The 25,123-nt window shown below is 34.9% G+C and overlaps 2 protein-coding genes across 2 annotated transcripts; one reads left to right on the top strand and one right to left on the bottom strand.

Annotated features, from left to right (window-relative positions):
• Positions 1-2,957: 2,957 nt before the first annotated feature.
• Positions 2,958-3,944, bottom strand: OR5T1 (olfactory receptor family 5 subfamily T member 1). The gene has a single exon (XM_038564477.1). It carries the CDS (start codon positions 3,942-3,944, stop codon positions 2,958-2,960), a length of 987 nt encoding a protein of 328 aa, XP_038420405.1.
• Positions 3,945-23,994: 20,050 nt separating this feature from the next.
• On the top strand, positions 23,995-24,915 carry OR5T2 (olfactory receptor family 5 subfamily T member 2). The gene has a single exon (NM_001389182.1). The coding sequence runs from the start codon at positions 23,995-23,997 to the stop codon at positions 24,913-24,915; it is 921 nt and encodes a 306-aa protein (NP_001376111.1).
• Positions 24,916-25,123: the final 208 nt, after the last annotated feature.

Below are 25,123 nucleotides of genomic sequence, written 5' to 3'. Positions count from 1 at the left end.
GTAAACCAACAAACTTCATTGTTCTAGCTTGGCTCTACAGCTTATGTCATAATTTGATTCACGGGTATTTGATTGCCCTTTCCTTCCATAAGATATCCCCTGGATCCATGACATTGATGACATTATACTTATTGGACTAAATGAGTGAAAAGTAGCAACTACTCTAGACATATGTGTAAGATATTCACATGACATGAGTAGGGAAATTAACAAAAATTTGAGGACTTTCTGCTTTAGTGAAATTTCTTAAAGTACAGTGGTATGAGGCATGTCAAATATCCTTTCTAAGGTCAAGGAAAGTTTATTGCATCTAGTCACTTTTATAACCAAAAAGTCACACTAGTGGACTTCTTCCTTGAAGGCAGTATATTCCTCATTTCGTTGTGTTACCCCAGCCATATACCTCTGACCTAAAAAAAGTTGATGGTTTTTGAGGAGGTTCATGATAGAAGAAGGCTCTGCAACAGGTTCACAATGCTGTGGAACCTTCTTTTCCACTTGGACCATATGATCTAGCAGGTCTATTGGTACTTGGAGTGACAGTGGTACAGAAGGATGCTGTTTGGAGCTATTGGTTGGCCCCTGTTGAGGAATCACCATATAGAACTTTAGCACTGTGAAGCAAAGCCCTCCCATCTTCCACAGATTACTATTTTTCTTTTGTAAAACAGATTTTAACCTGCCACTAGGTATTAGTAGAGACCGAACACTTTAGCATGGCCACTAATTTACCACCACAGCAGAGTTCCCCATTCAAAGCCTGGTGTTTTCTGACCCAACCATTGATAAATTTGGGAATACTCAGCTGCCCTCCATCATGAAATGGAAAGGTTATATACAAAATTGTGCCTGAGCAGACCTTGAAGGTCCAGGTAAGTTACATGAGGAAGTGATCCAAATACCAGAGGTCCACAATTCTTCTCTCTCTTAGCCTGAATCTGTGGCTTCTGTGGAGCTTGCTATGATTATTTGACAGAGGGAGAGAAGACTCAGGCCTAGTTTACAAATGATTCTGGATGACATGCAGGCACCACCGGGAAGTGGACAGCTGCAACAATATAGCCTCTTTCTGTGACATCCTTGAAAGACTGCAGTGAAGAAAAATCCTCCCAGTGGGAAGAACCTCGAGCAGTATAACCAGATGTTTATTTTGCTGGGAAAGAGAAATAGCCAGATGTGCAACTACATACTCATTCATGTTCTGTGGCCAGTGGTTTGGATGGATAGTCAGGGACTTGGAAAGTACATGATTGAAAAACTGGTGTCCAGAAGGCTGATCAAGATGTATGTGGATAGATCTCCGTTTCTGTGTTAAACATGTGAGAATATTTGAGTCCTTTGCCAATGCCCACCAAAGATTGACCTCAGCAGAGAAGGATTTTCATGATTAAGTGGATCGGGTGATTCATTCTATTGATATCATTCATCTTATTTCACTAGCCACCCCTCTTATCAAGTAATGGGTTCATGAAGTGACTGCAGCAGCAAGGATGAGGTTTGTGCGAGCTCAGCCATAGGGACCCCCTTATGAAAGGAGATTTACTTGTCTGAACCCATTGCTGACCATCCAATCTGCCAGAGGCAGAGATGAAAACTTAGGCCCCAATATGGCACCATTACCTGGTGTGATCTGCTAGCTACCTCATGGCAGGTTGTTTACATTGTACCACTTCCATCATTAGAGGGATATTTTGAGACTGGTTATATTGGTCATTGGAGATTCTCGGCTCCACAACCCCATGTATTATTTTCTGAGTGTTTTATCATTCCTGGATGCCTGCTATTCTTCAGTTGTCACCCCAAAAATGTTGGTCAATTTCCTAGCAGAGGATAAATCCATTTCCTATCTCGGATGTGCAGCACAGATGCTTCTCTTCGTTACTTTTGGAACCACAGAATGCTTTCTCTTGGCTGCCATGGCTTATGACCGCTATGTAGCAATCTACAACCCTCTCCTGTATTCCGTGAGCATGTCACCCAGGGTCTATGTGCCACTCATCGTTGCTTCCTATGTTGGTGGCATTTTGCATGCTTCTGTACACACAGTGGCCACGTTCAGCCTATCTTTCTGTGCATCCAATGAAATTAGACATGTCTTTTGTGACATCCCTCCACTACTTGCCATTTCTTGTTCTGACATCCACACAAGCCATACATACATACATACATGCATACATATACACACACATATACACACACATATATATAAAACATGTGTGTAAAATATATATAATGTATATATATGGAGTCTATACAATGTACATACATCTTATATACACATATATTCATATAATTAACCAGTTGTTGCTTTTCTCTAAGCTCTACTTTGTCTTTCCTGAGCCTTTAGTATACTATCAATGAATGTTACTATCTAATACATATCAGTATAACTTTTGGAGTTTCAGAATGGATCTTATCGTTACTATGACTGGACATAATAGAGGGAGGGAAAGATTATAATAATGAAATAAAAATAATAATTTTTATTATATAAAAGTCATGGCCATAAGCCTAGATGGATGTTATTCTGAAAGAACATGGAAAGTTAATGAAATAACTTTAGGGATGTCTTGCACAGGGACCCTAGAATGGAAAAGTATCTTAATAAAGAGTGTGAAAGAGTTTCTATGAGCAGTGAGATGATATGCTAATCTATGCAATCCTGAGGATAAGCTGTTGTAGTAGTAGTGAGTGAAAATTCCACAGTGATTGACAATAATAATACACTTACATCAACAAATATTTAATATGAATCAGTTTGAACACAGTAAAAGTACAGAGATGACACAAATGATCTATATTTGTAAAATTCTGTATTGGAGGGCTGAATAATGGTTTATATGGAAATATGCTAGGATGTACAAACAGCACTATTCACTTGAAACCAAGATACTTTCTTTAGTTTCTAAGCACAGAGACATAAATTGATAAGCAACACTTTGCAGATTTACTCAATGCTAATTATGTGTTTTACTTAAGAACCAATTTCTCATAAACAATTTCTTCATCGCTGCTTTTACATCTTTGTTCCTTAAACTGTAGATGATGGGATTCAGCATAGGAATCACAATCGTGTAAAATATTGACACTATCATGTCATGCTCCAAAGCATAACTGGAACTTGGTCTCATATATATGAAAAGGATGGTTCCATGATAAATTGACACTCCAGTTAGGTGAGAACCACACGTAGAAAAGACTTTCCGCCTCCCCTCGGCAGAATGGATGTTCAGAATGGCCAAGAGAATGAAACCATAGGAGATCAGAACAATGAGGATAGTGACTATCTCAATAGAGCCCACGAAGTAGAAGAGCAGCAGCTGGTTTGTGTGGGTGTCAGAACACGAAATGGCAAGTAGTGGAGGGATGTCACAAAAGACATGTCTAATTTCATTGGAAGCACAGAAGGATAGGCTGAACGTGGCCACTGTGTGTACAGAAGCATGCAAAATGCCACCAACATAGGAAGCAACGATGAGTGGCACATAGACCCTGGGTGACATGCTCACGGAATACAGGAGAGGGTTGTAGATTGCTACATAGCGGTCATAAGCCATGGCAGCCAAGAGAAAGCATTCTGTGGTTCCAAAAGTAACGAAGAGAAGCATCTGTGCTGCACATCCGAGATAGGAAATGGATTTATCCTCTGCTAGGAAATTGACCAACATTTTTGGGGTGACAACTGAAGAATAGCAGGCATCCAGGAATGATAAAACGCTCAGAAAATAATACATGGGGTTGTGGAGCCGAGATTCCCCCATCACCAATATAACCAGTCCCAAGTTTCCTATCAGAGTAAAAAGATAGATTGCTAGAAATAGTAAAAATAGGAAGACCTGCATCTCAAAATCATCTGTGAAGCCCATCAATATAAACATGGTGGCCTCAGTCACATTTTTCATCTGAATCCTGTATAAATCTAAATCTGATGGAAATCCTGGCATTTCACTTTTTATTTATAGGTACTAAAGGCAGTATCTTGTGAAAATAGGGTCCACCCAATTCTATCTTCATATTTGTTTCTTAGCAAGGTAATGATTTCATTGGCAGTGATAAAATAGGCAGTGATAAAGATGTTGGTCCCACATGGTTGCATTTTGCTGTTAAATAAAAGAAATGATTTTATTCAGCCATTGATTATATTTATCAAGCCAAAAATATCCTTTTAAATGGCTTATTGTCTAATTCATTTTCTGTTCAACTCTTTACTGTAATTTTGCATATCACATAATCTTAAAATTTGGAATGATATATAAACTTAGGAAATATTTAAGCCTCAAAATATTAAGGTGGAAAGCACACATCTGAGTACTAGTTCTGGATTTGCTATAGTATGTAAGAAAGTCCTTTTTAAAATATTTTTAACCGTTAAAATGGGAACAAATACACTTCCACCACAAGCTTGGGTTGAATTTAAATAAGAAATACCACGGGGGCCTGGGTGGCTCAGTTGGTTGAGCATCCAACTTTTGGTTTTGGCTCCGATCAGGATCTCATGGGTAGTGGGATGCAGCCCTCCACTGTGCTCTGTGCTCTGAGCTCAGTGGGGAGTCTGCTGGAAGATTGGATTCCTCCACCCCTCTCCTTATTCAGGCAGGACTGCTCTCTCTCTCTCTTTCAAATAAATAAATAAATAAATAAATAAATAAATAAATAAATAAATATTTTAAAAAATAAATAAATGAGGGACGCCTGGGTGGCTCAGCAGTTGAACATCTGCCTTTGGCTCAGGGTGTGATCCTGGAGTCCCAGGATCAAGTCCCACACTGGGCTCCCTGCATGGAGCCTGCTTCTCCCTCTGCCTGTGTCTCTGCCTCTCTCTTTCTGTGTCTCTCATAAATGAATGAATGAATGAATGAATGAGAAATACAATGGAAATTATTTAATTTTAACATATTTAAAATTATGCCTAGGAAATGGAATAAGTTAGACATATCAACTTAAATACAAGGCTACCTTTTCCACCAAAACCATTTCCATGGTTTTTTACATTTATCTGGCAATTATCCTGTTCCGTTAGTTTCCATCTACATCAGTGATGAACAGAATAGCAGACAATATTCTGCAGAGAGATATACCTTATTTGTAGATAAAAACAAGCAGTGTTTTTTTATTCAATTTTTAAAATTTTTCCTCAAAATGCATATCATTAAGTTCTTCATTTTGGCCTCTAGCCTATCATACTGTTATTTTTTTTAAATTTTATCTTAATGACAATCTGAGATGTTTTTTAATTTATGTGATTATTTCTACAAAATCCCCTTTTTTTGAGATGTATTTCTATCAAAAAAGAAATCTTGACCATTTTTTTTTTTTTTTAATTTTAGAGAGAGAGCACAGTCAAGGGAGGGACAGAGAGAGAAACAGACTCTCTGCTGAGCAAGGAGGCACATCTGGGGCTTGATGTGGGGCTGGATTCCAGGATTCCGAGATCACGACCTGAGCCAAAGGCAGATGCTCAACCAATTGAGCCACTCAGGTGTTCCAATCCTGACCATTTTTAAAAATATATCATAGCTGCTTAAGGAGTTTCTAAAATAACTGTGAGATTAATGTCATCTGATAGTAGATAATAGAATTGTTTCTGAAGTTTTTGCTAACAGAGTAAAATCACTATATTTGCCATAAAATATTTTTTTTGTTATTTTTTATGTCATCATACTATTTCTCATTAAGTGAAGTATGAATGAAAGAAACTTAAATGTTAAAGAGGCAACTGTATCCGGACTAAATCTCTTATTGAAACCCGATTAATTACTGGATCCAACATATTTAGGGGTAGATTTCAGTATGTTGACTTTTGTTTTTCCTTTGGCATGTTATAACCAACAAGTGTTTAAAAAGAGTAAAAGAGGGCAGCCCCGGTGGCTCAGCGGTTTAGCGCCACCTTCAGCCCAGGGCATGATCCTGGAGACCCAGGATTGAGTCCCACCTCACGTTCCCTGCATGGAGCCTGCTTCTCCCTCTGCCTGTGTCTCTGCCTCTCTCCGTGTCTCTGCCTCTCTCCGTGTCTCTCATGAATAAATAAAATCTTTAAAAAAAAAAAAAGAGTAAAAGAAAATCCATAGTACATAAAGCCAGATTGAATTTACTCAGAAATGATTTATATTCATAATGTGAAACACGCTACAGTTTTGTTATATTGAGACATTTACACATAAGTAGAGAATAAATAACTAAGGCTACTGTTAGAAAAGAAAACCACAACTTTATTTTCTTAGAAATGTTCCAGAGATTCCTGTGGAAGATATTTCTGATGCATAGAATAGTCTCATAAATGTGAGTCTATAAAACCCAAAAATGCTCATTGGATTCTTAAGAAAATCAATAAAAAAATATAATTATGTTAAAATCTGATTTTTTAAATAAATCCTGATAGCTTACATAAGTCTCACAAGAACACACATATACCTTAAAATAATGTATAGTTAAGTTTGAATTATTATAGTAGAAAAATGGTTATAAAGACATCAATGAATGGTATAAATATGATTAATGCATTTAGAGGTAACACCAAAAATAGACTTCTGTTTAAAAAATTCCTATTCTCTCTCTTTCCCAACCCGTTCTTTTTTTCTCTCTCCCTTTCTCTCTCCGATCCATGGAATACATACAAAAATATTTACTGAAGAGACTCAGACACAAAACAGGAATTAAACAAATAAGAACAAGTACAATAAAAACAAAACATACAAGCAAATTTGGAAAAATGTACCAACAGGCAATATGCTAAAGGTATCCATCACAAAACACATGATATACACAGGAGACAGGTCAGTGACATGACCATTTTAACCTCTACTCAACTAATATGCCTGAGATAAGACTATTGTGGAAGACTAAGAACATTATATTTGGACTCTGACACCTCAGATTACAGGGACACCTGGATCAGTTTAGGGTCCAGAGATGGAGGCCTGTGTCAGGCTCCAAGCTCAGCATGGAGTCTGCTTGTCCCTCTCCCTCTACGCCTCCCCCACCCCACTCTTTCTCTTAAGCCAATCAGTCAGTCAATCAATCAATTCTTGAAATCAGCTGGCAATATTTTAAAAAATTAGTATAATTTCATATTACAATCTCAGATTTAGCACCTGGTGACAATGTGAACATGGAAAAGTTACTTTACCTTGTAACTCCAAAGGATAACTAAGATAGACCCAAATTTTCAGACATACCTTGTACACCTGCATCTGCATGATATGGTTGCAAAGTGTTTATTTATCTGATGCATTAAAATATTTTCAGAGTATCTGGATGGTTCAATTGGTTAAGTGCCTGCCTTCCACTAAGATCATGATCCCAGGGTCCTGGGATGGAATCCAAGACCAACTCTCTGCTCAGTGGGGAGCCTGCTTCTCCTTCTACCTCTGCCTGCCACTCTGCTGCTTGTGCTCTGTGTCAAATAAATAAATAAAATATTTTAAAAATATTTTGTATTAACTTGAATTGTTAATTATATGTGAAAGATGCATACACATGAAATATGGCCTCCAAATTTTATTTAATTCTGATAAAATGAGTAGGGATTATAAAATCAATTTATAAAAATAAAAGCATTTTGTAGTTATAATGGGTCCCAAGCAGAAGAAACTAAGTACTTCTTCTTTAAGTTAAATATATATTTTTATATGACACTAAATATATATTATAATACTGTTCTATTGAAATTAAACCCAGTAAGGGATGCCTGGGTGGCTCATTTGGTTAAGTGTCTGCCTTCGGTTCAGGTCATGATCCCGGGGCCCTGGGATGGAGCCCCATGCCAGACTCCCTGTTCAGTGGGGAATGTGCTTCTCCCTCTCCTCTGGCCCTCCCCCTTCTCTCTCTTGCTTACCCCCACTCACTTCCTCTTTCAAATAAATTAATAAAATCTTTAAAAAAAGGAATTAAACCCAGTGAAATCCAATTTTCTATGCTATCAGAAACTTGAATATCCATTTCTGTCACCAGATTCTGCATCTGAGCATGCCAATAAAATAATAATAATATATTTACTCAAATCCTTCTGATACACTTGTCAATATGATTTTTCTGGTAATCCTTGATGTCTCTGCTATTGCCTGCAGAATAAGAAAGTGGTTTATGAATGAAGGTATCCCAAGTCATATCTCCTTAGAACATTTACCCACTTTATTATAGGAAACTGAGGTCATGATAGAAAAAAAGTATGAGGTGTAGCTACTGCATCCAAGCTACTTTTCGAGCAGGCGTTTCTATGAACTGATATTTAAGGAAATTAGAACAGGTTGTGTTTATGTCTTGCTATTTCACTTTGATAGAGGCTAGAAAGACAAAAATACAGATCCCAATTTTTGGACAAAACATGATCAGTCTGGAAGACAAAAGTAAAATCAGTTTATCAGCACTTGTGGTAAAAAAAAAAAAAAAAAGTACCAAAAACCCATGGGAACAGCATTACAAACACTCAATTCAGGAAGAAGGAAGGCTATGATTATAGCCACTATATATCGTTAACTGCGTACTAGGAGTCAAGAATTTTGTGCACATTTTCTAACATAATCTACATAACAACCTACTAAATAACTCATTTTATAGATGAGAAAATGGAGTCTTAACTATACATATAACTTGACCAAGGTCATAATTTGTAAGAGATGCAGGATTTAATCCTAGATTTCTCTGGCTTTATATTCTACACTATTTCCACTTGACCAAATTGCCACTCCATTGTGAGATGCCATAATTCTGGAAATGTTATCGCACAGAATCAATGAGATGGCATCCTTGCACATTGGAATTCTTTTTTTTAAGCAATTAAGTTTGAATATATCATGAAGAAGAAAAACCTAAATTTGCTTCTAGCTCAGTGAATTAACATATAAAATAAATTTAAAATTTGTTTGTATTCCTCCATCAGAAAAAAATATGAATATTTCAAAGTTGTATCTACACAACAGCTGGTTAATAGTCATATTTTCTCCATTTAGTACTTTTATAAAACTTTAAATATAGCCCCTACATTCTACTGTCCCAAAATTGATGATACTCTTTCATCAAGAAAATTAAAGCGGATTTCTAATTTATAGCTCTATTTACCAAAATGTGTGGGAAGCCCTTTCTACTTGTCCTGCTTATTCCCTGAAAGGCAAATGATCAATTGTTAATATAACTTGGAATTAACTAACTCAAATCTTCTCTCTTAATTGCAAATATTGAGGCATATACTCTAGTTTCAAATTCATATGTCAAGTTACTAAAATATTTTGTAAGTTATGAAAAACCTTCCTCTTACCTGTGGAAACAAACTGTCCATTAAAGCATGCTATGAATATAATGCATTTAGATTCTTATACTATCTCGAGTTCTTAAAGTTCACCACGATGTCCCAAGAGGAAGATGCACAAATTCTTTCTTGGGACAGGAAAGTATGAAGTCTTTTTTTCATTGTAAACAAGTGAATGGCTCTGGATAATGAACTACCTGATGAAAATGATTACATAAATGCACTTTCATCTCTGGTTTGAAATGATTCCTCAGTGTAAAAGAAAGCTAATAAAATAGTACATAGTCTTGGCTGTGACACTAAAGAGCTGTATATCACTGAGTTGATGACTTAACTTCTCTGAAATCTAGTTTCCACCTCCCGGAAATATATAACCTGTTTACTTCCCTCAAAGTCATATAAAAATCGAGGTGCTGGCTGGTTCAGTCAGTGGAATATGTGATTCTTGTTCTTGGGGTTGGGTTAAGATAATTTAAGAGATTGCTTAAAAAAATTTATTTCTAAAAAATCATATAAACGTGGACAAAATGAAATAATATGAAAGCATAACCTATATAAGACTTCATAATCATTTAATAAAGATAACCATATTTTAATACATTTTAAAATATTACACTTCCAAGTGGCCTAAGAAATAGATTCAAACTCATTGAGAGTTAAATATGAAAGACAAGATAGGAATACATGAATAGAAATTATTGACAGGAGAGAAGGGTCAGTATATAGAAAATGGTAATATTCTATGTTAGAGAAAAATGGCAGAGGTAAAGGTCAATCATTTCAGGTTGTATAGGGTTTTGTCTTCTATTTGAGATCTTATGTACTAAATATAGACTAGTAACTCTGTACATAAGAAATTAGAAAAATTGTAGAAAATATATGTATGTCTAGGTGCCACTCAGAGATTGTAAGTTACTAGACAGGGAATGTTACTTATGGAATTGGAATATAAAACAATCCAAAAAAATAAAGGATAATGCTGGCCACTGAGAAAAATTGATACCATCCGAAATTGACCTATGGATTCAGTGAAACTCTAGTTATAATTAGAAAAGTATTTTTGCAGAAACTGACCCTCTGGGATGCCTGGGTGACTCAGTGATTGAGGGTATGCCTTCAGCTCAGGGTGTGATCCCAGAATCTTGGGATGGAGTCCCACATTGGGCTATTTGCATGGAGCCTGCTTCTCCCTCTGCTTGTGTCTCTGCTTCTCTCTGTGAGTCTCTCATGAATAAATAAGTAAAATATTTTTTAAAGAAGCAATTGAGGGATCCCTGGGTGGCGCAGTGGTTTGGCGCCTGCCTTTGGCCCAGGGTGCGATCCTGGAGACACGGGATCGAATCCCACATCGGGCTCCAGGTGCATGGAGCCTGCTTCTCCCTCTGCCTATGTCTCTGCCTCTCTCTCTCTCTGTGACTATCATAAATAAAAAAATAAAAAAAATAAAAAAAGAAGCAATTGACCTCCTAATTCTATAATTTATATAAAAGATGAGGAGCACCTGGGTGGCTCAGGTGGTTAAGCATCTGACTCTTGATATTGGCTCATATTATGATTTTAGGATCGTGGAATGGAGCCCTCCCTCAGGCTCTGTGCTCAGTGAAGAGTCTGCCTGTGATTCTCTCTCTCTCCCTCCCCTTCTCCCCTCTCCCCTCTTATGAGCATGCTTTCTAATTCAATCAATCAATCAATCAATCAATCAATAAAATTTTTTAAAGAGGAAAAGAATAAAATTGGGGGCAGCCCAGGTAGCTCAGTGGTTTAGTGCCACCTTCAGCCCAGGGCATGATCCTGGAGACCCAGGATCGAGTCCCACATCAGGCTCGCTGCATGGAGCCTGTGTCTTTGCCTCTCTCTGTCTCTCTCTCCCTCTCTCTCTCTGAGTCTCTCATGAATAAATAAAATCTTAAAAAAGAAGAATGAAATTGGAATATTCACGCACATCAAGCTAAGTAATCAGAGATATTGAAAAGACTGCTATGCCAATGCAACAGAATAATGTTAAGAAATAGATTTGCCCATGTATGATCAATCTATTTTTGTCAAAATTGCTAAGAAAAATCTATGGAGGAAGGATAATATTTTTAATGATATTTAATTTGTAGAATAATCTTATGCCATAAAAAGAAACATTAACTCATTGTTTGCACCGTATATAAAATTTTTCTCAAAATGAATTTTACACTTGAATATAAATCTTATTCTATACATTTCTAGAGAAAACTTAGGCATCTGTGTGACTATGGGTTAGTCACAGATTTTTAGATAAATCTCAAAATATATGAACTGTGGGAGAAAAAATGATAAATTATAGCTCATCAGAATTAAAATCTTCTGCTCTGTGAAAGACATTGTTGGAAATAAACAAACCATAGATATATACAAAATATTTGTTTTTTTATACAAAATATTTGAACAGTTACCCAATAAAGACTCTGTATCCAGAATATATGAAAAACTCTAAAATAAAACAAAACTAAAACCACAACAACAAAAGGGCAATATATTTGAACAAACATTTTACCACAGAAGACACCCAGATGGTATCTAAGCCCATGAAAAAGTTAAGCACCATTTGACATTAGGAAAAGACATGTAATTTAATGCAATAATATGGTCTGAGACTATATACTTACCAGAATGAGTCAAGTTTAAAAGTATAATAATAACTGATACTATATCATGTGTTTAAATGTCAGAGGTAATATTTTTTTTAGCCAATCACTGAGGTTTTAATGTAATTTAGTACAAAAATAGTGAGGAGGGCATGACTGGCTCAGACTTTTGATCTTTGGGTTGTGGGTCCAAGTCTTCTGTTGGAATGGAGATCACTTCTTAAGAAATATGAAAACAGCGAATAGAATGCATTTACTATTGTATTTTACTAAATTATTCTTGATTTATGATTTATTTCTAGTTAATTTCTGTATTTTCTTACTCATGTTTTCAAATCCTCCTGAAATCTAGACTTTCATTGTAATTTACTAATATACTGTAGTATTTTGGTAAAACTTTCAATATTATTTTAAAGCTTGTTTAACATTATTCTAGGATATTGAATTACCATATTAGTTTGCTTCTTCTATAGCCTTACTTTATTATCTGTTACTAAAAGTAACAGTTACTAAAAGTAATTTTGAGATTTTTAGTTTTTTTAAAGATTTATTTATTTATTTATTTATTTATTTATGGAAGAGTGTGTGTTGTGTGTGTGAGGTGAGAGGCAGAGGGAGAGAATCTTCAAGCAGACTTGTCACTGAGTGTGGAGCATGATGGGGGGCTTGATCCCAATACCCATGACACCATGACCTAAGCCAAATCAAGAAGAATTAGATGCTTAACCCACTGAGCCACCCAGGTGCCCCTGATTTCAGTAACTTTGGAACAGTTTCTTTTTATTCTGCCACACGTTATTCCTTCATACTACGATTAACCTTTGAACAACGTAGGTTTGAAGTATGATTGGATTCCTTTCGATAAATACAGTCCTGTACTGTAAAGGTATTTTCTCATCTTTAGGATTTTATTATTTTATTTTATTTTTATTTTTTTAAGATTTATTTATTTATTTATTCATGATAGACATAGAGAGAGAGAGAGAGAGAGAGAGAGAGAGAGAGAGAGGCAGAGACACAGGCAGAGGGAGAAGCAGGCTCCATGCCGGGAGCCCAACGCGGAACTCCATCCCGGGACTCCAGGATCGCACCCTGGGCTGAAAGCAGGCCTAAACCACTGAGCCACACAGGGATCCCCCTTTATGATTTTATTAATTACATTTTTAAAATTTTTTTCTAGCTTACTTTATTATAAAAATACAGTATATTATATATAACATAAAATGTGTGTTAATAAACTGTTTATGTTGTCAATAATGCTTCTGGTCAACAGTAGGCTATGAGTAGTTTGGGAGATGAAAAGTTACAGACAGATTTTCGACTGGGAGTGGCACATCTAATCTCCACGTTGTTCAAAGGTCAACTCTATAATATGACATTAATCCTTTTAGCTGCCCTTCCCCCCATGTTTAGATATGATGGGCATTTTGAGTATACATATATATATTCCCTTATGATACCTCATATGTATATCTCATATGTATATCTCATATTATACACGTATATATGTATGTATAAATACATATATACATATGAGATGTATATATCATGTATATATGTATATCTCGTATGTATATATGCATATATGTATATATCTCATATGTATATATGAGATGTCAGGTAGCTTTTCAACTTTTGTGCTCAAGGAATCTTGGGCATGTTTTTATAGTCTTGAAATACTCTTATTGTGTAACTAACTTAAGTCTCAGAGCTAAGCCTAATTCATTAACACCTCTACCTGAAGCTATTTTCCAAAGTGGTACTTTACACATTATATGTTGCTGTAAAAATACTTTCTGAGACCTACATCTTTCAGAAACCCCCTCTCTCATTTTAAACTTTCCTCCCCAGCAATTAAACCCTCTTCAATGACTTTCAGCATTTTATTTCTCACGGTAAAACATTGTTCTTTTGGAAGGGAATATGTACTGCACATTTCTGAGATCCTCAATGATCTAAAGCATTCATAATTTTGGTCTCCTATAGTATGTTTGGGACATCTGATTGACCCTGGGTGGTGGTAGGGAAGTCTTACATCTGCAAGTTGGGGCATATAAAGACTTTCCCATTTCACCAGCTTGATTTTGCTGGGATTACCACGCAGCAAATCATCCTTTCTTGTGACATGTTTTCAAAATTCCTAGGTTTCATGTATCATAGATCCTTTTAATATTTCCCTTTCCATGTTAACCCTGTGCTTGGTGAAAGTGCTGATTTTGATATTATTCTGCTGCTTTGAGGTGATTTAACACTTTAAAAATCTTTACTGTGGGATTAATAGAGATCTTCTATTATAGGCTTTTTTCATCTTTGTCTTCTGCTGATGCACTTATAGTTTATTTTTAGGGAGTGTTTTGGAGGAACTTCTGTGTTTATTAATTAAAAAATTATAATATTTGTCTTCCTCCCTTATTCAGTTTCTTTCTTTATCTTTTCTTTTTTATTCTGGATTTAGTTTTTTAGAGCAGTTGTAGGCTCATGGCAAAATTAAGAGATTTCCCAAATACCTCTTGTCCTCATGCATGCATTGACACATCATAGCTACCCATAGTCCGCCATTTACCTTAGGGTTCATTCCTGGTGTATATTCCATGAATCTGAAAACAATGTATAGACATGAATTCATTATTATAGTCTTATACAGAGTATTTTTAGTGCCCCCAAATTCCTCTGTGCTCGGCCTCTTCATCTTCCCTCTCCAAATCCCTGACAACCAGTGATCTTTCTACTGTGTGCAGAGTTTTGCCTTTTCCACAATATTATATTGTTGGAATAATCATGCAAGTAGTATTTCAATGGCCCTCTTTTACTCAGTAAAACACATATGTTTCCTTTTCATCTTTTCATGGCTTGGTAGCTTTTGTTTTTGGTTTGTTTGGGTTTTTTTTCACTGTGTAATCTTTCATTGTCTGGAGTACCACAGTTTATTTATCCAATCACCTACTGAATGACATCGGGTTGCTTCCAGATAAAATTCTGCTAATTACAAATAAAGCTGCTGTGAGCATCTGTGTGCAAGTTGCTGTGTGAACCTATTTATTCTTTGATTAAATACTAAGGAATGTGATCTCTGGCTCACATGATAAGAGCATGTTTATTTAGCTTTGTAATTTCTTCCTCCTTTCTGTTATTGGTCATACATTTCCGTTATATAACCATATATAAGAATGTATATACAGAAGATACATACATAAGCATATATGACCGAATACATTGTTCCTATTATTCTCTCATTTAACTGCATTCTCTTCTTGTTTGAATGTCTTCTGAGAAGTTGGATATGATTTTTATCTGTGTTCCTCCATAGGTGGATTGAGTTTTTCTCTAGCTTCTTTCAGAAGTTTTCTGTTTCTATTTTTTAATTTTTATTCTTGATTTTCTGTGGGTAGAAAAATTATATGCCAAAGAGTAATTTTTAGGGGATTTACCTTGCTTGGTGTCCTCTGAACTTTCCAGACCTGGATCTGTGGTTTGGTGACTGAAATTAATTTGAGGAAATCTTCAGTTATTATTGTTTCAAATATTTCTTCATTCCTTTACCACAATACACACACACACACACACACACACACACACATTGGATAAAGTACAACACAACAGAACATGCCTGTGACATTCACGTTCTCAAATGCCCACAGAGAGATTTTCTGTTGGATATTCTGTTTTGTTTTGTTTTGCTTTTAAATCTCTGTTCTCTTTAATTTTCAGTTTTTGAAGTTTCTATTGATATATCCTCAAGTTCAGAGATTCTCCCCTCTGCTACATCAAGTACCCTAATAGGTCCATTAAAAGCATCAGTTGGTTACGGTGTTTTTGCCCTTCTAGTATTTCTTTTTGTTCTTTCTTAAGATTTTCATTTCTCTATTTAATATTGCTCATCTATGCTTCCATGAAGTCAACTTGATCTATTATAATCCTTACTATAATAATAATATTTGCTTTAAAATCCCAATCTGATATTTAACTCGAACATCCCAGCCAAGCCTGTGTGTCTTCAAAGAGGTTTAGTTTGAACTGTGTAGCCAGGCATGATGTTCTGGGCAAAAGGAACTGCTATAGATGGACCTTTAGTTACACTGTGTTTAGTTGCGGGAGTAGGGGACATGTTGTATAGTCTCAAGATTGGGTCTCAGTCTCTTAGTGAGCCTGTGCCACCAGACTGTGAACTTCACAATTGTTCCTTAGTCTTATTCTTTCCCCTGAGGTGGGTCTGGATGTCTAGAGTAAGCTGGAGTTGAGTATTTCTCTCCTCCTCATAACCTAGGCTCTTATAAATACCCCAGAAGGCTAGGCACTGGTTAACTAATTTCTCCTGAGGACAGGCTTTGGCATTATTTCTTTTTTTGAAAAAAAGGTTTTATTTATTTATTCATGAGAGACAGAGAGAGAGAGAGAGAGGCAGAGACACAGGCAGAGGGAGAAGCAGGCTCCATGCAGGGAGCTCAACGTGGGACTCCATCCCGGGTCTCCAGGATCACACCCTCAGCTGAAGGTGGCACCAAACCGCTGAGCCACCCAGGCTGCCCAGCTTTGCCATTATTTCCGAGTAGTTCTTTCTCTCTCCTCCTGTTGGAAGCATATGAGTGATTTCTCCAATATTTACTGTGGGAACCCTAGTCAGCTCCTGAAGGTCAATCTCACAATATTGAGGCAAGGGGAATCCTATGTCTGGATACCCCTGAAATTTTTAAGTCTCATTGTTGATCACACTCCACTTTCAGCAATCTGTCAGTTATAGTTCAGGTGTTCTTCTGTAGGCATTGGTTCCTAGGGTGTTTCTGCCCCTAGCTTCTGTGCAGGTAAGATTTGACTCCCTATATTTGCCTGTGTCTTCAATCTTGGAGGTTGCTGCTTGCCCTGTGCTTCCTTCTCTTTAAGGATCCAGGAAGAGTTACTGATTTTTTAGTGTGTTCAGCTTTTTTACTTGTTGATAAGACAGAGTGGTGTCTTCCAGGCTCCTAACCTACAGAACTAGAAACCAGAAGTCTCCAATTAGTAGACTATTTACTCAGATGTCTGGTAACATATGTTGTCTGTCCACGGCTATAAGAGGATCACTAAAAGGAATTCTTAATGTCATGTTACATCACTTTATTCAACTTTTTTTCCACCATTATCATAGAGATGTGCTGCACAACATCTAAAATATGCCCAACCCACTCCCTGCAACATCCCACTTTACCTTTTTTCTTAGTTTTACTTCTATCCTTGTTGTTTATAGTTCCCCAACATCATTTTTTTGCTTCTCCCCAACTTAGCCCTCAAAAGTATTTTTGAACAGATAAACACGTGAATGATTATCATTTTACTATCCCACAGTTCATTTGCTTATCTATAAAGTGGGAGATTATTCATGAGATCTATTATTTCTAATCCAACTGCTCATCAGAAGCATCTGGAGAATTCAGGAAAAATAAATTTTTGATCATCCTCCTTTGTCTACCAATGTTAAATTTCTGTATTCAGGTTTAAGGGCTGTGTGTGTGTGTGTGTGTGTGTGTGTGTGTAGGGATATAGATATACACATATTACCACATCATATAACTATGTCATCAATTAGTACTCAGGAATCACAATATTGTGTAACTTCTGGAGTTTTTCCAAGCTTTCAATGTCTATGCCTTCTATTCCATATACTTATGGCATCATACTTTTCTTATCTTTTGAATATACTCATTTCAATAAGCCCAAAGTTTATCTTTTATTCTTTGTATGTAGCACTTGATAACGTGAACAGAGTAAAACTATAATGAATGAAATGAAGTTGGATTACTCTAAATCCATGTGCTGTATCTTACAAAAAAATGTAGTGTAATTCTACATTTTAAAGTTTACCATGTATACTGATTTATTGCAACATAAATAAGTTATATTGCCAAGATGAGAGAACTAAGCCTCAAACAAGCTTAAATACTAACCCAGTATCAGACATATTATATAAAATAACATCTCATGTCTAAAGAGTATTAAACATATATATTGTGTGTATTACATGTATTTTATATTACACATACATATATTACATGTATATTATATATTTATATATACATATATGATATGTATATATTATATATTAAATAGACATATAATACATATACATATATTATATATGTGTATATTATTGTCATATATTAAACATATAATATAATATATGTAATGTGTATGTAGTGCATACATATATGTATGTGTGCATGTTACATATATATTACATATACATATTATTACATATATATACTTAGTACTTTATTGAGGTATAACTGATGTAAAATGCTGTACCTATTTAATATACATCACTTGAAGCATTTAAGGATAAGTATACATCTATGAAAACATCACCACTATCAAGGCCATAAACATATCCTCACATCTCAAAGTTTCCTCTGCTCTCTTTGTTGCTCTCATTTTATAGTAAAAACATTAGCATAAGATTTACCCTCTTGGCAAATTTTAAGTATATGCCACAATGTTATTAATTATAGGCACTATTCCAACACTTACTTAACAAATAATTAAACATTGTATCCTTTGACTGTGACTTCTCCATTTCCTCCATTCTCCAGCCCCTGGAAGCCACCATTACACTCCCTGATTCTGAGTTTCACTATTTTAGATAGCTCATAGAAATGAGATTATACACTGTTGGTCCTTCTGTGTCTTACTTATTCACTTAGCAAACATCCTTCAGGTCCGTTCATGTTGCAAAGGTTGAATAATATTCTCTTGTGTGTGTATATATATATATATATATATACACACACATATAGTTACATATATATAGTTATATATAGTTATATATATATATATAACTTTTTCTCTATTATCTTTCCATAAATAGACATTTTAAGATTGTTTCCATATCTTGGGTATTGTGATTAATGTTGCAGTGAATGTGGAAGTGCTTCTCAGGGATTTTGATTTCAGTTCCTTTGGATAAATCCCAAGAAGTGATTGCTAGATCATATGGTAGTTTTATTTTTAATTTTTTGAGGAATTTCCATGCTGTTTTCCATAATGGCTGTATCAATTTCCATTTCTATCAGCAGTGGGCAAGTTTCCCTTAATGGGGAACCACATCCCCATCTTTTTTTCTTGACAGCCACCCTACCAGGTGGAAGGTGATATCCAATTGTAGTCTTGATTTGTATTTGGTAAAATATCTGTGCTAACTGAAGCAATTCAAAGATTCAGTGCTATCATTATCAAAATATAAAAATATCAACAGAAATAGAAAAAAAACATTTCTAAAATTCATGAGGTACCAAAAAAGACCTCGAACATGCAAAGAAATTTTGGGCAAGAGGAACAACACTGGAGTCATCACCCTTCCTAGTTTCAAAATATATTACAAAGCTAAAGCAACTGAACTGTATGATATTGATATAAAAACAGACACATAAAACAATGCAGCAGAATGAAGAGCCCAGAATAAACCCACCCAAATACAGCCAATTGATCTTCAAGAAGAGTGTCAATACTACACAATGGGAAATGAATATCACTTCAACAATTGTGTTGGGAAACTGGATATTCACTTGCAAAAGAATAAAACCCAACCCTTGTCTTAGACCATGCACAAAAATAAAAATCCTTAATAAAAACATATGGGTGAAGAAGCTTCATGACATTGGACTTGGTAATGATTTCATTGATATGGCACCATAAATGCAGGCAAAAAAAAAATGCAAAATTAGATTAGTGAGAATACATCAAATTAAAAATCTACTCAACAACGAAAAACAATCAACAGAGGGAAAAGGCAATTTACAGAATGGGGAAAAATATTTACACATTACTTGAACAGACATCTCCAGAAAAGACATACAAATGGCCAACAGACCAGTATAAAAAATACTGAACATCACTTATTATCAGGAAAATGCAAAACTAAAGCATTGTTATAAATTCGGTATGGGAGGACTCTATGTATTCAATAAATAATAATATGTAGTGAATTGTTCCAGAATCATTTTCTTTTTTATTAGTGAGAAAATCACCATGTAAGTATTTTGAATGAGAAGATAATTGGATCATATTCCCCTTGGAGCATCTCCTGTGGTTTCAACAACAGTCGTATTCGTGAATATAAGCGCTCTAAGTTAATCATATCTGTAATGCATCTAACTTTGACTTTGCTGTTGCACTGGTAAGAGAAAATTTCAGGTCATTTGCAGAATGTTTCAAAGGTGGGAGCTAAAATATCAAGGTCAAACATGTTATAAATCCCCAATACTAAGCCCTTTATATTGTTACTATTGCACAGGTGAATAAATAAAACAAAGAAAATAGAAATTAATGAATTTATGTTTGTAGAGACAATTAAGAGTGCTCCAAATTGAGTCTTGCTTTCATTTTTTGATGGAAGACAGAGTAGTTTACAGCAAGAACAGTCAGGAAAATGTATCACTGGAGGCCAAGAAAGTCTTTGACCTATTCACTTATATTGGAGCATACATTTTGCTATGAGGAAAACAATTATCTTTTTATTTTGCTAGCTCTGTGAGGTCAAAGCCACTTTGAATTGTTGCTTTTTCATAATGTTTTTCTAGTCTTGGAGTTTAAACGTTATCTAAATATTTATCAAGAATCATATTTTAGGGTGCATTGATTGGCTCAGTCGTCTGAGCGTCTGCCTTAGGCTCAGGTCATGACTCCAGGGTCCCAGGATCAAGTCCTGCATTGGGGTCCTGGCTGTGCGGGGAGTCTGTTTCTCCCTCTGCTTTGTCTGTGTGTCTCTCATGAATAAATAAATAAAATATTAAAAAAGAATCATATTTTATTCCAGTAGAGGTGGCATGTGAGGTCAGTTAGAGTGAAGCCATGGTGTAACAGGAGATAGTGTAAAATAGTAAAAAGTGCATGCACTTGGAGTGGCACATGAGAGTGAATCTAGGCTCTAAGCCTGAAATAAAGTAATACACCAAAGTCTGTTTCTACCACAGGTGTTCAATACACAGCTGTTACTTTTCTTCTCTTTTGCAAAGAGTGTTGCAATGTGGAGCCAAATATATTTGGAATTTTCTGCCCTCTAATACAATTGTATTTTTTGAAGGTGGCTTTACCTTAATTTTAACAGTTGAAATTGTATTAAATTCTTCAAGAATCATAGTCACTTTCTGTCTATGAGTCCTTTCAATATATTCTGACATTTACTTATATTTAATATGAGTTTTATTTGGACATCTAGTCAAATTCCTGTTTCAAGAGAATCCAGCTAAAGTTCTTAACATTATAGTCTTCCCCTATCTTATTTGCCCAAGTAAACTTAAGCCCACTGTAATGTAACAATGGATTCATGGTGATGTATGTATGTGTATTTTTGGTATAAGAAGATCCCACAATTCACAAAACTTCTTTACTCTCTAAAGAATAATACAGATTTAAAGAGTAAGAAAAAGTCATAATGAAAATAAGAGTCATTTGAATTAATCCTGAGAGAATAATGTTTTAGTGTGTATTAAAAATCACTAAAACAATATATCATATGTAGCTGAAGAATGAAATATTTGGTTCAGGGCTCTGGAAATGTTGATTTTTTAATGATTATTTAAAATAGTAATTTCATGACCCATTATTTGCTAATGATTTAAAAATAAGTACATCTGATTACAAACATTCAATTATAAGACCATCTTAAATTTGCTGTATGTTTTATTTATTGCTTTATACATTTAATGAGTCTGCCTGCCTTTATTTATAAAGAAAGAAAGGAAGAAGAATATTATTTTGTCTGCTTCATCATTAAAATACATTACTATTTTTCAGAAGAGGAGTAAACTTCAAAATGAAAACCTAACATCACACAGGTCTTTTATTCATGAACATGGCTATTGAATGCACACTTTCAGATTCTAAATCCTGTGTTGTCTTGAACAAGGCATATCACTGAACTGATGTCAAAAATTGCATTGCGGCTGATCTTCTTGCAACTCCCAGTCAGACTTAAATATATATATATATATATTTCATCATATTCATCAAAGTTCGCATTTCATTTCTTTTGAATGTAGCTTTTACTTCAGATACATAAACTCTTTTACCCCTTCTCTAAATAAACACTTGACTTAATAAATATTAAGGTCATATTGTTCCCTATGGCTTTTTAAAATAAGAATAAAAAACATATGAAGTTTGCCCTATCAAGTCACTAAGACATTTTAATTAAATTATACATTTAAAAGCATTTTTAAATATGAGTCATTCAAAATAATCATTTAATTGGATTACATAACTTGTGGGTTCTAATTTGTTTCATCTATATTTTTTATTTCTAATACATATGATTCAATCTAAAAACCTGCTTTCTTGATTATGAGTATTTTTTTGTTTTCTTTGCCTTTAATTTTTCCAGTAACTCTATTAAAATGTTTTCTGCTTATACTGACAATGTTTTGAGGCATTCCTAATTTTGTCTTTTTCACAAGGTTGTTGGGATGTTCCTTCTGCTTCCATCACTATTTCTAATCCAAATGGCTCTCTCTCTTACTGATGGGATCCATGTCAATGCATTGAAACAAGAGCTTGACTTAAATTATGGATTTAAATAAAGCATACATTTTTATTTGCAGCAGATCATGTACTCTCAAGACTAACTTAAATTCAATGTGAGTAAAAAAAAAAAATTCAATGTGAGTGACTATATTAAAAAAAATTAAAAAAGAAAAACGAAAGAAAAGAAAGAAAGAAAAGAAAGAAAGAAAGAAAGAAAGAAAGAAAGAAAGAAAGAAAGAAAGAAAGAAAGAAAGAAAATAATGGCTTCAATAAAACTTATCCTTTAACTTGTGAATATAATTGGCTAATTGAAACTCTGGATTCAAATGTTGGTCTGACTCCTGATTTCTTAACAATAGGATTATCCAGGAAAGAGTCCTATTTCTTTTTTCATTTTTTCCTATTTTTTTTGCTCTTGAATATTTTATGTCTTGGTGTAAGCATTATTCATTTTGTTGTTATATTTTAATTACTGTTTTTTTAATGAACAGCTTACTTGTAACTCTTAGTTAATAAGTGTATAGTTGTTATTTCACTAGTAATAAATAATACCTAGATTAAGAATAATATTAAAAACGTATTATATAGATTTTCAGAATAATTTTTTTCTTTTTCACCCATTTTTGAAGGAATCAAAAAGCATATAGAATTTAGATATCCAGAAGTAAAACCTATAACCATATATCCAGTCAAAAAAGAAATAATTTGAATGAAATATAAGTGGTCATATAATTGCTTAATTCAATCATGTCCTATTATCCTGAAAAAAAAAAATCTTAGTTTTGTCACATACACTCAAGACCTTATAGAGGTAGAAAATTTTTACAGCTTAGCTCACAAAATGTTACTGCTCTATAGAATCAACAAAATTTAGGAATGGCCAGGTGGCTCAGCAGTTGAGTATCAGACTTCAGCTCAGGGCTTAATCCTGAGGTCCAGGATCCAGTCCTGCATCTGGCTCCCTGCAGGGAGCCTGCTTCTCCCTCTGCCTGTGTCTCTGTCTCTCTTTGTGCCTCTTATAAATAAATAAATAAAATCTTAAAAAAAAAGAACCAATATAATTTAACATGTTCTATGTTTAACATAATTTTGAAGATTCAATCTTATTAACATATTTTGTCTTTCAATATTTGCCCCAATATTATATAATAAATATTAACATTCCCATTCTACAGGTGAATAGGTTATAACTGATTATTTTACACAATGACTGAAAGGTCTAGAATGCTGAGATTTTATTCCAATGTCTGTACACTGATACACTTTTTCGCATGTATAGATGTTGAAGGGAATTATTTTTTAGCCAATCATGTGGTGTTTTACTGTGACTTAATATGAAAACAGCTAATAAAATGCAGTGGCAAATTAGCCCATTGACCTGATTGTTTTAGAAATGAAAGGGATTAAGCCAGTGAGTGAACACCCATATCTTCCACTTGATTCTGCAGCAAGTAGTATGAACTTTTGATCATTTTGTCATTGTCTTCTGATCTACAACTGGGAAATTTTACATTGCCAAAAAATAAATATGAGGGCATACCACATGTTCCCTTCAGTTAAAATATAGAATCACAATATTGTTTATTCTTTTTCTAGTGAATAGATTATTTTATGAATATCTTCAAGTTTGTTCCCTGAAGTGTCAACATGAAAAATGTCACTGAAGTTACTACATTTGTACTAAAGGGCTTCACAGACAAACTTGAGCTACAAATCATCTTATTCTTCCTGTTTCTAACAATCTATGTCTTTACTCTGATGGGAAATTTAGGACTGGTTGCATTGGTCATTGGGGATTCCCGGCTCCACAACCCCATGTACTATTTTCTGAGTGTATTATCATCTGTGGATGCCTGCTATTCTTCAGTAATTACTCCAAATATGCTAGTAGATTTTATGTCAAAGAATAAAGTCATTTCATTCCTTGGATGTGCAGCACAGATGTTTCTCGCTGTTACTTTTGGGACCACAGAATGCTTTCTCTTGGCCGCCATGGCTTATGATCGCTATGTAGCAATCTACAACCCTCTCCTATATTCTGTGAGCATGTCGCCCAGAGTCTATGTGCCACTCATCATTGCTTCCTATGTTGGTGGCATTTTGCATGCTTCTGTACACACAGTGGCCACGTTCAGCCTATCCTTCTGTGCTTCAAATGAAATTAGACATGTCTTTTGTGACATCCCTCCACTACTTGCTATTTCTTGTTCTGACACCCACACAAACCAGCTACTGCTCTTCTATTTTGCGGGATCTATTGAGATAACTACTATACTGGTAGTCCTGATCTCCTATGGTTTCATTGTCTTGGTAATTCTGAGGATGCATTCTGCTGAAGGCAGACGAAAAATCTTTTCTACATGTGGCTCTCACTTAACTGGAGTGTCAATCTTTCATGGTACAGTTCTCTTCATGTATGTGAGACCAAGTTCCAGCTATGCCCTGGACCATGACATGATAGTGTCAATATTTTACACGATTGTGATTCCCATGCTGAATCCTATCATCTATAGTTTGAGGAACAAAGATGTAAAAGATGCAATGCAGAAAGTGTTTAGGAAAAATTGATTTGTCAACAAAGTATATTTTCACCGTAAAAATTAAATTAAAAAATGAGTGATGCTTTCTCTACATTTCAATATCAGGAAGATATGATGAAAATGTTTTGTTTAAGCTTATTAATGTATTCTTGCTTTCCTTGGATTTTTTTTTCTCCCTAGGTATTTTAAAATAAAGATCATAGTCAATCCTCTGCTCATACTATTTTCATATGCAG

Source organism: Canis lupus, chromosome 18 (assembly GCF_011100685.1).
Source record: "Canis lupus familiaris isolate Mischka breed German Shepherd chromosome 18, alternate assembly UU_Cfam_GSD_1.0, whole genome shotgun sequence".
Lineage (NCBI taxonomy): Eukaryota > Metazoa > Chordata > Mammalia > Carnivora > Canidae > Canis > Canis lupus.
Note: the sequence above shows the minus strand (reverse complement) of the source record. Positions and strands in the feature narration are given on the sequence as shown.

What these genes read in the sequence shown, in the direction of transcription:
- OR5T2 (NM_001389182.1), top strand. Translation starts at nt 23,995, where the DNA reads ATGAAAAATGTCACTGAAGTTACTACATTTGTACTAAAGGGCTTCACA.
- OR5T1 (XM_038564477.1), bottom strand. Translation starts at nt 3,944, where the DNA reads ATGCCAGGATTTCCATCAGATTTAGATTTATACAGGATTCAGATGAAA.